General features: G+C 34.7%; 1 protein-coding gene across 1 annotated transcript; it reads right to left on the bottom strand.

Annotated features, from left to right (window-relative positions):
• Positions 1 to 5,840: 5,840 nt before the first annotated feature.
• LOC120079053 (protease Do-like 8, chloroplastic) lies at positions 5,841 to 11,258 on the bottom strand. The gene is made up of 15 exons (XM_039033242.1): positions 10,956 to 11,258; positions 10,589 to 10,769; positions 10,300 to 10,419; positions 9,830 to 9,923; positions 9,614 to 9,712; positions 9,419 to 9,485; positions 9,121 to 9,196; positions 8,970 to 9,036; positions 8,136 to 8,353; positions 7,901 to 7,968; positions 7,641 to 7,720; positions 6,912 to 6,998; positions 6,684 to 6,791; positions 6,295 to 6,517; positions 5,841 to 6,182 (listed from the first exon to the last, which is right to left on the bottom strand). Exons 2-14 carry the CDS (start codon positions 10,765 to 10,767, stop codon positions 6,392 to 6,394), a joined length of 1,389 nt encoding a protein of 462 aa, XP_038889170.1. The 5' UTR covers positions 10,768 to 10,769; positions 10,956 to 11,258; the 3' UTR covers positions 5,841 to 6,182; positions 6,295 to 6,391.
• Positions 11,259 to 12,100: the final 842 nt, after the last annotated feature.

The following is a 12,100-nucleotide window of genomic DNA, read 5'->3' as shown; positions in this document are numbered from 1 at the left end:
ACAAACATGTGGATCATGTTTAAGTGATAACCTAAATGGTCTGTGGTAGATGGATAAGGTTGGATACCTTATCCTAGTGACACTACGAGTATGACCAACTTTGTAAATATTATACTTATTGTAAAGTGCTATAAGTGGTATGATCTTGATCATTCATGTGGAGACATGTGAGTATGGGTATTCTATACAAATGAGTTTATATAAGACCAGACCACGAAATGACTAGTCTCATTATATAACACGATTCATAATAGAGACTTACATTTCACTAGAATGATCATAGGTGACATGACCCGAATCCTGGGTGATTTGTAAACTTTACCTATAAAGGCAGACCTTTGATTTGTATGAGTGAGAGTGGTTAGATCGTCGACTCAACAAGTCTACCATTTTGGGGATTCGTCTGATTGAGGAGCTAGGAACACAGCTACACAAGAGGAATTCACTACTTCTCCAACATCGAGGAAAGTAGATAAATTGCTCCCTTAAGGGCTGATTCCAAGGCTTGAACAATGTGGCACCACGCCCTCTCCTGGCCCTAGAGGGGTTTGGTCATAGTTGGACTATGACTTGTTGTTCATTAGTGGGATCAGTGGTACTTAAGGATTTAGATGTAACTACAGGGGCAAAATGATAATTTTGGCCTAGCTATACTTACGAGCAATTTGTGAATGGTCATTGCACTGTTGATTGGTTATATCAAATGTGAAGGAAATCAGACATGAGGATTTCCATGAGCTGTGGAATTATCGTTCCAAATTTCATTCGTATATGAACATTAACAATTACAATCAAGAAACGGAAACTACATGCTATGCACAAAACGAAATTACAGCATGCTTTACTACAGATCAAGGGATATAATTATACATACATTTGAAGACTCAACTTTAACATCTTTGATCACGAATGCTCGTTCACAACAATACCAAACACTACGATCTCCAAAATCACGAACACAACGGACTCCACACGAACGGCCTCCAGATAACCTTGACTATGTCGAGTTGAGTATGACACCACAATGGCTACCTTGATATTCTGGGTGTGAGAATCCAGAAGTGTGGACTCTGTGTGGACTTGGTTAGAGGCAAAGAATGGAGAAAGGACAATCGTGTAAATGATTGAGCAAGTGGGGGATGACAAGGTCTATTGTATAGACGATGCCTAATCGTCTAACAAAAGTTATGCAATCGTTTAGCTAATTGGCCAGCTGAATGACTACCGTACAGAAACACTCCACGATCGTTTAGTCTTTCCAAGTTGTTGTTTAATAAATCTTATTTACTTGACAGCTAACCGTGAAAACTTTTGGAGAATGGAAATCTCAAATCAACAACTACTAAATTTAGGAAAACATTTTTCCTTTTATCTCACGGTTATCATGAAACCACCAATAACCTCCCACTCAATTGGTTATTAGAGAAAAACAGATAATTATCCAATAATTAATATTATTATAAATATATATGATAACCAACTTAACATAGTATATTTATAACCTATGGTTTTAATATTTCATCTCATGAAACATATAAACCATAGCTCTTTTTCTATTTCATGGCACTTAATGTAAATCTCATTTACATAAATCCTCCACTCGATGTATCTCATACACCACACCGATCATATATATATAATCGAATTACCTCTTGTCAATTTGAACATTTCAAATCAGCACCAAGAACTGATCCTCAACTCATTCATTAAGCTACCAAGGGGACCTTATGGACCTGTAGCTCGACGCTCCAACGGTACGTGAATAACTGTCTAAACTCTTTAGTCACGGGATTCACCATCCGTTAACTGCCAAACACTCCACTAAAGATTGACAACTGAACTCTCCTTACTATATGTCCATCTGAACCAATCAACAGTTCAATAATCCTTCACAGATCGCTTGTAATTATAGCTCGGCCAATAATCGTTATGTCCCTGTAGTTACATCTAACTTCTTAAGTACCACTGGTCCCTCTAATGAACATAAATCATAGTCTTACTATAACCGAGTCCTCTCTTCTAAAGAGAAGTTGTGGCCACTATGTTTAAGCCCCGGAATCATCCCTTAAAAGAGTAATCTATCTACTTACCTTGCTCCGGGGAAGGAGTGAATTCCATCTTGTGCAACTGAGTTTCTAGCTCCCAAATCAGACAAGTCCCCAAAAAGGTAAACATGTTGAGTTGGCAATCTAGTCATTCTCACCCATACTAACTAAATGACCTCCCTCAAAGGCAGGAGTTCCCAAAACACTCAGGATTAAGGTCATGTCACCTATGGTCATTTAGGTGAGATGTAAGTCTCTAGTATCAACGGCGTTATATACAGAGACGAATCATCTCGTGGTCCGGTCTTATACAAACTCTTTGTATAGGACACCCCCACTCGCATGTCTCTACATGAATGGTCAGGATCTACCATCTGTAGTAGTTCACAACACTTGCAAACCTCTACAAAGCAAGCCGTATCCGTAGTGTCACCAGGATCAGGTATCCCACCTTAATCCTTATACTACAGACCTATTTAGGTTATCACTTAAGGTGTGATCCACTTGTATATCTCATATACATGCTTAAGTTTACATATGATAACCATGGAGCTTTGTTTATTGGATATGAGTAAATGCCAGAATGAAATAACTCTTATTTTATTCAGAACAATGTGTATATATTACAAACTACGAGACTCTAAGAGAATTAGGACACCAATCCCAACACAATGGACACAAAAATATATTTGTACTGCGAAGAGTGTAATTATCGGTCTTTAGTGAATGTCCGACAGTTAATGGATGTTGAATAATATAATTAAAGGAGTTTAATTAATTATTTAAGTACCATTGAAACTTCAAGCTACATGTCCATGAGGTCCCCTTTGTAGCTCAACAGGGATTAAATGAGAATCAATTTTGGATTAATTTGAATTGTTCAAATTAATTGAGGAAATTAATTGTATGTGATATATTTTATTTTAATTTAATTATATATGATATAATTACTATAATGTATTTGATACGTTATAATATAAAGTTTATCTGAAAGAAAATAAATATTTGAATATGATTCAAGCATTAATTATGTGAATTGGATTCATATAATTAAATTTAGTATAAATGACATGCATTAATGAGAGAATTAAACTATAGATTATATTGTATTTGGTACGATATTAAACTATAGGTTATATGTTATATTTGACGTATCATATAGTTTAATATATATTATATGATATAGTGTTTATCATATAAATATATATTAATGTTTTATCAAAATATATTTTTTTATTTATTTTAAATTTTTTGAAAAATTATCTTGAGAGTCCTCGCCCCTTTTCTCTGTACAACGTGCGTGTGTGAGTGGTGAGCATATATGTTGATTTTTCTATTTCTTCCATGTTTGAGTTTTTACAGAGAACTCTGTGAAAAACTGATAGAAGAAATCCAGAAAAAATTCTCAAGTTCTCACCCTTTCCTTCTCTTAATCCCACTCATTCTCTTCCAAAATACCAAAAGTCCACAACTCCTTGGATTCTCATCCTAGAGAATACAGGGGAAGCTTTTGTGGTGGTGGCAATTAGGATTTCGAGTTCGTGGCCATTTTGGAGAAGGAATCATACGTGAAGATCGAATTTTCAAGGGTGAGTCCTCCTTATCTCTCTTTTCTCAATTTCCATTTAGCACGCTCTAATTTTTTTTTCTTTTGTTGCATAATGATTCTATAAAATTGGGATTTGGGTATGATCCCCATTCCGCTCACGAACCTTAACCAATTCTTTGATTTTGGAGAATGTAACAATCGTACCATTCAAATCAAAGGTCATTGAATTATTCCTATCATCTACAACCTTCTTCAATAGAATGCAGTGGATTAATGAACTGCTAAAGATAATATTCATGTCCACGAATCGCCCAAATACTATCTTCTTGAAGAGGCAAGCTGAGTGGGAGTAAGTTTCTCTTTCACAATCTTGTTAGTCATCCCAATGTGAGAGGATAGGCTGGTCGCTTGGCCTAAAAATTGATCCTAAGGAGGAATCTTGAATTGTCTAGTCATACTGCACTGAATAACAAAGAACACGAGAAATTAAGCATTTTGTTTAATACTCGATACTCAGTGTATGATACTTGATGCGCGATACTCGATACTCGATATACGATACACGATACGTGATTGCTCAATACCCGATACAGGATATATGCTACAGAGTGACCCTTACTTGCTACATTACATGTGACTAAATGGTCGGTTATCGAGCATTCGGTTTGATTTTCCACCTTCATGACTTATCCTACTTAAATCTTAAACTCTAGACGATTCGAAATACCAGAAATATGAAAACAAAAATGAAAAAAAAATCGAGCTCTAGCCAAACATGCAAGATATGAAAACTGAAATGAAAATCGTATTGGTCAAGTATCGAGGAACATGCAAGTGCATGATGACAAAATATAACAAACAAAGAGACGAATAATGCCAATATATAAACAAAGAGAATAATGTTACCTGATGTAGAGAGAATCGAGAGAGTTTCGAGTGTAGAGGTGCAGTCGTTGAGGGATATAAAATCAAAAGATGAGATAGAATAGTCTGAGATACGAGTTGAAGTGGTAAAATAATGGACTTCAAATAGGTTAAGAATTCAAAAAATTCAAAATGATCGAGTATACGTTAATCGAGTATCGAGTATGACGTGGCTATAATCGAGTATACACATTTTAATTGCACACGTATTGAGTTACCATGCATCCGGGTATTGAGTGACCGTGCATCAAGGATCATGTGATGAGTAATCGAGGATCAAGTGATGGAAAATCGAGGATCGAGTTCCTTGATAGGCCCAGCTACGTGGGATGCATCTCAGGGACGAAGTGATAAAATCATACGTAGATGATATCAGCAGAATGCCACTTCCCATTACTTTTTCTTATTGTCACACTCACACATTATTTGTTACAAATGACATGGAGTACCAGAAAGCTCTAGGGCAGGGCCGCACCTCAACGAGTCCAAAGTTGGACAAGCTTAAATTTATGGGATATATATTTGTGCAAAGTATTATTATAGTTTTTCTTCTTCCTTGATTTCAAATAGGAAAGGCTTTTTGTAATTCATCTTTAGATGTTCGGAGTTCTTATTTATTTATTTTATTTATCAATGAAATTTATTTATTTTTCTTAAGAAAAATGGATAAATTATGAAAAAAAATCGAACTGCTTACATTGTTATTTTATTCATCAAGAAAATTTATTTCTTTTCTTAAAAAAAAGGAATAATTGTGAAAAATATCCGGGTTAGATCACTTTAGTTTGTAAACATCATCATATGATGGTATTGACATTCTTTCACGTAAACAAATAAAATTAGGAGGAAGATTTAACATTCACTTTAGTACATCACTGATTGAAATCCATTTTTGTTGGTGGATCATCTTTGGAAGTCATCCACCTTCATCTTTGATTAAGCCAACTTTAATTTTTGTAAATTCAAAAATTGATGGCCTAAACAAATTTGGCATCTAAGAGATACGCCAAATATCATACGTAAGAGGTTATTTTGTTTAAGTTTATTATAGGATAACTATGTTGTAACGTGTGAGAATAATCACTCGCTAATTTAAAACATATTTTTAATCATTCAAAAACAATTATAATACTAAGAAAAATGCATTTAAAGTATAAAACCAAACAAGAAATTTACATCGGTTCGATTCATCAACGGAAACTACTTATAAAGATACCTCATAAATCAGTTTACCCAAAAAAAGTTTACACACTGATTAAACCCAACTTTTTTGTATTCATATTTCAATGTTAAAGTAACAAAAGATTAAAAAAATTTGTTACTTGAGCACTTTACAAATGATATTCATGTAATAATTCCAGAACAACAAACAGAGCAGATAAAGAGCAAAAACAGGGCAGATGAAGTAGTTAAGCAAGATTACAGAAGCACATATCGACTCTTGAATTGAATCCATCATGGGAATCGGATTAATCAGTGACAGTTAATCTTTACATAAACATTTACATCAATTCTAACAAAAGCTAATATTTGATTCTTCCATCTCTCCCTTACCATCAAGGCATCACGTTCAAATTTGATTCTTCCATCTCTCCCTTACCATCAAGGCATCACGTTCAAAAGTTGAATCCACCCCCATGAGAACTCACCACATTTCAGGCTTGCTGTTATAATATAAAATATGCAACTCAGACAAAACAATTCAAATTATCTCACAGCAACTCAGCAATTTTCATGGAAAGCTTTGGTTTTATGACAAAAGATCACTCATTTTACCTCAAGCTTTGCTTTGCTTCCATTGCTCCGTTTAATCTTCTTCTTCATTTGATCTGAGTAGAATGTCAAAAGAGTTATCGTGTTATTGAAGAATTTTCTACCGACTTTCTTCTAATATCAATGGCAGGTCCAAAGTTTGCCCTCCTCTCTTTATCTTCAAAATAACTTTGTCTCCTGCGTTGTACTCATCCAATAACTTGTACAATTCTGCTTTATTCTTTACCTGTAAACAGATGTGAAAACCGTATATCTTTAAGAAACAATGGCAACTTTCTTAAATATTATGGAGGGACATTTCATTGTTCATGCCCTTATACAGAAATGTTCTCCCTGTTTAATGCAGCGGCTGGAAATACAACATTTTTTGGGAAAGAAAAGAAGGGGCATACCGGCTTATTATCGATGGCAGCAATGATATCCCCAAGTACTATATTACCTGCAAAACCTCTGGTGGTGGGCAAAAGTCCGGCTTCGGCTGCAGGACTATTTGCATGAACCTAAGGAGTAGAAGCCAAAAATAAAAAGGCTATAAATAATCTTAAAGAGAATTACTTGATACATGTTAGAAGGTAAAGAATAATAATGAAGAAGATGAAATTAGTCTGGGGAGAGTCTACCTGCAGAATTAGAGCTCCATCACGAACGTTGAGTTGATTTGCGATTAGGTCAGGAGCAAAATCTACATTTATGCCAGCCCGCACGACCTGTATGAAAACCCAGAATCTTGATCATGAATGGTTTAGAGCCTTTGTAATGGTTTATAATGGTTTACACCGTATAAAGTAAAGGTAGAATCTGACTGTTAAAAGAAGCAAGCTAACATAACTAACTAAAAATATAGGCTGGCTTCAGAAACAAATACACACATCTTATAATCTTGTATAGCAACCAAATTAACCATTAAGTTAAAAATACAAGTTTAGTTCTTGAACTTTTAAGTTTGTATCAAATAAGTCTTTCAACTTATTCGAAAACTTTCAATATTGTATCTAATTGGTCCCTTAATTTTTTAAAAAAGTGTCTAATAAGTTCATAAATATTTAATTCTATGTCTAATAAGGCTCCAGCTTCCAATTTTGCATCTAATAGGTTATTGACCTATTCGATATTTTTTATAATTCACAAACCTATGGAACAAAAAATTAAAAGTTGAATGTCCTATTAGATAAAAACTTCAATTTTAAAATTATAAGCTTAGAGACCTATAAGATACTTTTTAAAGTTCATTTTAAAGTCCATTTTAAAGTCCATGAACTTACTAGATACAAACATGAAAAGTTTAAGGACTAAACTCTAACTTCACCTTAATCTTACACCTTAATTCACTAGAAAGCAAGATCACTTACTCTACCAAATTGGATCAACTGAGGTACAATCTTGATTACAGTTGAAGATGGGATTGCAAAACCGACACCAGCTGATGTTCCTGCAACCATAATAGTACAGAGTAATGTTAATCACATTCCAAATGGCATCGTTGAAGAGTAGGACGAGGTAAATGTGAAAATCGCAACAGCTACCCAGTTGTTGCAGCCAGGATGCAACTGAGTGTTATAAATATTGAATTAAGCATTGATGGTGAACTGATACTTGGCAGGAGAAGTACCTGTTTGAGTAAAAATAGCAGTATTGATGCCAACTAAGTTTCCTTTCGAATCAAGTAGAGGACCTCCACTGTCAAAGATACAGGAAAACTTGAGCTCCTTAATGTCAAAATTAAATACATATAGTGGTAAGTAACACATTCAACAATTAAAGAAAGGAATAATACGGAAGACAAGATTTTCCTAAAGAAAGAATGAATGTGGGGGAATTCATTTTAGGATGAATCTTAGACTAACCTATTCCCAGGATTGATAGCTGCGTCTGTTTGAATTCCACCCCCGATGGTGACACCAGTCTGACTAAAAATGTCGCGATTTAGTCCACTAATGACTCCAACTGTGAGAGTATGATCAAAACCAAATGGATTTCCAATTGCCAAGCACTGTTGTCCCACTTTAAGAGAAGATGACTTCCCCACCTTGATTGGCCTCAATAAATCGTTTGAGGCATCCACCTGCAAGGAGACAGAGATTATCTCATTTTTAGTTAGACTTGAAAAACAATGGGGGCCATTCGGTCCCAAAAAAGTTGGAATCCAATCTAAAAATGACCCAACGATGCACCATCTTGAGGGAGCATGTTAAGGATCTCACCTTAAAAAAATAAAGGGGTCTCACACCCAAGATAGTCCTTTCATTGCCAATTGATTTTATGATATATGGTATTAGAGCCATCAAGCCCAAATAGGCCCTTGGTCAAAAAAATAAATAGAGATCTGATTTAAAAATCATAAACCTAAAGAGGCACCATTTTGAGAAAGCATATGGAAGATTTCAGACTAAAAAAATTAAGGGGTCTCACCCTCTTTATAAGATAGATGAGCTACTCCTCTTATTGGCATGCCCATGTTATCAAATAAATCATAAATGCTTGAACTAATAAACCTAAACGTATGCATCGATTGTTGACGTTAGAGCTAATAAATCTAAAATCCAAATAAACCGGTGTCAGCATTAAAAATTCGTTTAATTCCTTTAAAAGAAAAGTACTCAATCCAAACTTGAATAGAGATACAATACTCATCCAAAAGTGGAAATTCTTGGAGAAAATTTAAAGTTGAAAAGCCTTACCTTCAGAACAGCAAGATCCTTCGTGCGGTCTGCACCAACAAGCTTGCCTTCAAAATTCTTTTGTATCCTATTCAAAGATTTAGAAATTTGAGGAAACAGATACGTGTTGTTTATCACAGTAGTATATTGGTCTAACTTCAAGTGTCCTCACCCATCAGATGCTAGAATATTAACTCGTGCAACAACCTGCCCAGCGCTCGGATTTCTTGCAAGGGTACTTGCAATTACTGTTTAGTAATAAAAAAGAAAAGTTATGAGGGAATTTTGCACTTCTTTTTGAAATGACAGTCTAAGGTTTATTAGGTGAATACTAGGCTTGGCATTAGAAATGTCATATTTTGGTAAAACTACATTGCAAATTTCAGATGATCTTTTATGAAGTCATTCAATGTATTGTTGTTTCTAGTTGTATGTGGAGACCATTTCACTAGGTCGTTAAAAGCACTCACCATGATAATTTGTTACTATATGTCCTTGATCATCCCACACTACTCCGGACCCATTTCCTTCAGGAATCTACGAATGGGCATGGTAATTATGAAGACTATCAAAAAAGGAGCCATAACAAACGGCTTGGGACATGCAAATTCGTAATGTGTCATAGTTGCTAAAACAACATTAAACATAGTTTTATTGCCAATTACCTCAACCATACCAGTTACGTTGAGTTGAGGACGCAAAGTCACGTCGAAAATGTTGACAACGGAGTATGTATTTTTCTCAAACAATTCGACAATTCTTTCCTGTCAATCACATATTTCTCATTCACACACCATGATAAATAACAACAGTGCAATAAAGTTCCAAAACAAATCAAGTGGAAAGAAAGCAAATATAAGTATCTAGTGAGAAGAAAGAACCTCTGTAGGGAAAAGGGTTCCAGAAGGTGAAATAGTGGGAGTTACTTCATCTATGGTTACAGATGGATCGCCCAAAGCTTGAGCTGTAAATACACTACACAACTTGGTTATAAATAAGTTATTTTCTCATAAGTGTAACAAAGTATAAGCCGCTAAACAAAGCCATAAAAGCCACTTGGTGTAGTAAATTAACAATTATGCTTCTTAGAACCCCCAGATCAGAAATTTGCACATTTCAAGTTGAGAGGGAAGATTTGTACATGCTTTCAGTTTCGAAATTTAACAAGTTTGCTATTTAACCCAACATTTCATTTTCACATACAAAAAATGAACAATGTCACCGTTGCGATCAAGGATATTTCATCCGTGACAGAAGATTACATGACAAGTTGAGGCCAGTCTAGAAGAACTAAATCCAAGTTCACTAAGTAGAGCATAAAGCTGAAATAGTGAGACAAGTAGTCAAGTACCTAGAAGGATAAGGCCACAAACTCAGAAACAAACTAGCAAATAACGTCCGCCGACGAGTTGTGAAGAGAAATTTTCTGCTCACTACAGAAGCAAGATCCCCAGAGTCATCATCAGCACTCCTGAATAATCAACTAAACTAATTACAGAGCTTCACACAAAGTCCAAAACCAACAACCAACAACAAAACTCAGAAGTAAAACACCTAAATGAAAATCAATGTGTAAAAGATGAACAAAGATTTTGATCAGACGATGCAGTAGCACAGAGTAAAAAGGAGAGAAAAACAACCTTCTAATGGAAATGAATTCGGAAATGCTGGGATTTGAAGTAGAGGGCTGGGAAGAAGAGCATACAGAAGACACACTATCAAAGCACAGTTCTCTCCTTCCCAAGAAATGGGTCGAAGTCGAAACACCAGATTTTGCCACCATTCGCAGTTGCGGAGTATTACATGCCAGAACTTGCATTTCTAAGCAATAAATTTAGAAGTAAATAAAGCAAATTTCAAGACCAAACGGATAATAAAATCATCCAAGGTAGCATAGGAAGACTAATTTCACAATTTCCAAATGGTTCCTCACTCACAAATCTCCATTGAATTAATAAAGAAGCAAAGAGGTAATTTTAAATGCCCCCATTAAGACAAATTACTAACCTGAAGATGAAATCTCAACAGATGCAGCAAAATCAGAGACAATGAGATAGGAAAACTGAGAGAGGCGATAACTGGAAGTGTTACCCAACAACCCAATTGAAAGAGAAGAGATTAGAGAGCAAATGGGCACTAGGTTTGGCAACAGCTCCACTCAGTAATGGAAGGCTCTTTCTGAGAAGAGGGTTTTTGAGATACACTGCGTATATAGTTTATATATCCTCTTCGTCCATGGAAGCTCTATGGAACTGTCAAGCTTACATGGTCCATAACCAACCATCAAAGATCAACCAATTCTCTTTTCGCTAATTAAAAAAAAAAAAAAAAAAAAGGATTAATCTCTGAGTTGGGGGATTATAGTTTTACTGACAATAATGGTTGAGATAAGTTTAGACCAGAGAGAGTATTCAGCATAGTACATGGTGAAAAAGGATATTTGGAAGTGTTCTACCATTGGAATTGAAGATTGGTACCTTATGTTAACACAAAAGCATCATCTAAATTTATTTCATTCCAAATCTATACAAGCAACAAGCATTTAGGCCAATATGTAGTCTTTTTACAAACTCTGTTGACGTTATGATTTCAAGCTAATTTACCTCTCTCCATGGCAATTCCGATTTTGGTTCTAAGTTTTTTAAATTTACATATCTTTCTTCGCATTTTTTTTTAAAGTATTGATATAATTAAATTTATTAAAATTCATAAGTTTATCCTTTTTGACTAATTGATGATTTAAGATTGTATCAAAGTAGAAGATCTTATGAGTTTTCAACAAATTTTCAAGCTACAAGTGAGGAGAAGTGTTAAAGTCTCCATATAATTATGGACTCACTAGTGATTTAACCACTTCTCTATTTAGAGTTGTGTATGTAGAGTTACACATTTTAAAAAATTCAACTTAAGTCCTTAAGTCGTAACTCTCATGTAGGTAAAGAATTTCGATTAGTCTACTAATTTGTAATTTTATGTCTAATATTTTTTTAAAAGTAATGGATATCTTAAAAAAATGGAAGTTCACTCATATATTACGTGCAAAACTAATAATTCTATTTATTGAAAATTTTAATTATAATTTTTCAATAGTTAAGAAAATACTTTTTTAAGAGTTTAAATTGAAGAATCTATGCTAGGTTTATAGTACAAAC

The sequence above is a fragment of the Benincasa hispida genome, chromosome 6 (assembly GCF_009727055.1).
Source record: "Benincasa hispida cultivar B227 chromosome 6, ASM972705v1, whole genome shotgun sequence".
Lineage (NCBI taxonomy): Eukaryota > Viridiplantae > Streptophyta > Magnoliopsida > Cucurbitales > Cucurbitaceae > Benincasa > Benincasa hispida.
Note: the sequence above shows the minus strand (reverse complement) of the source record. Positions and strands in the feature narration are given on the sequence as shown.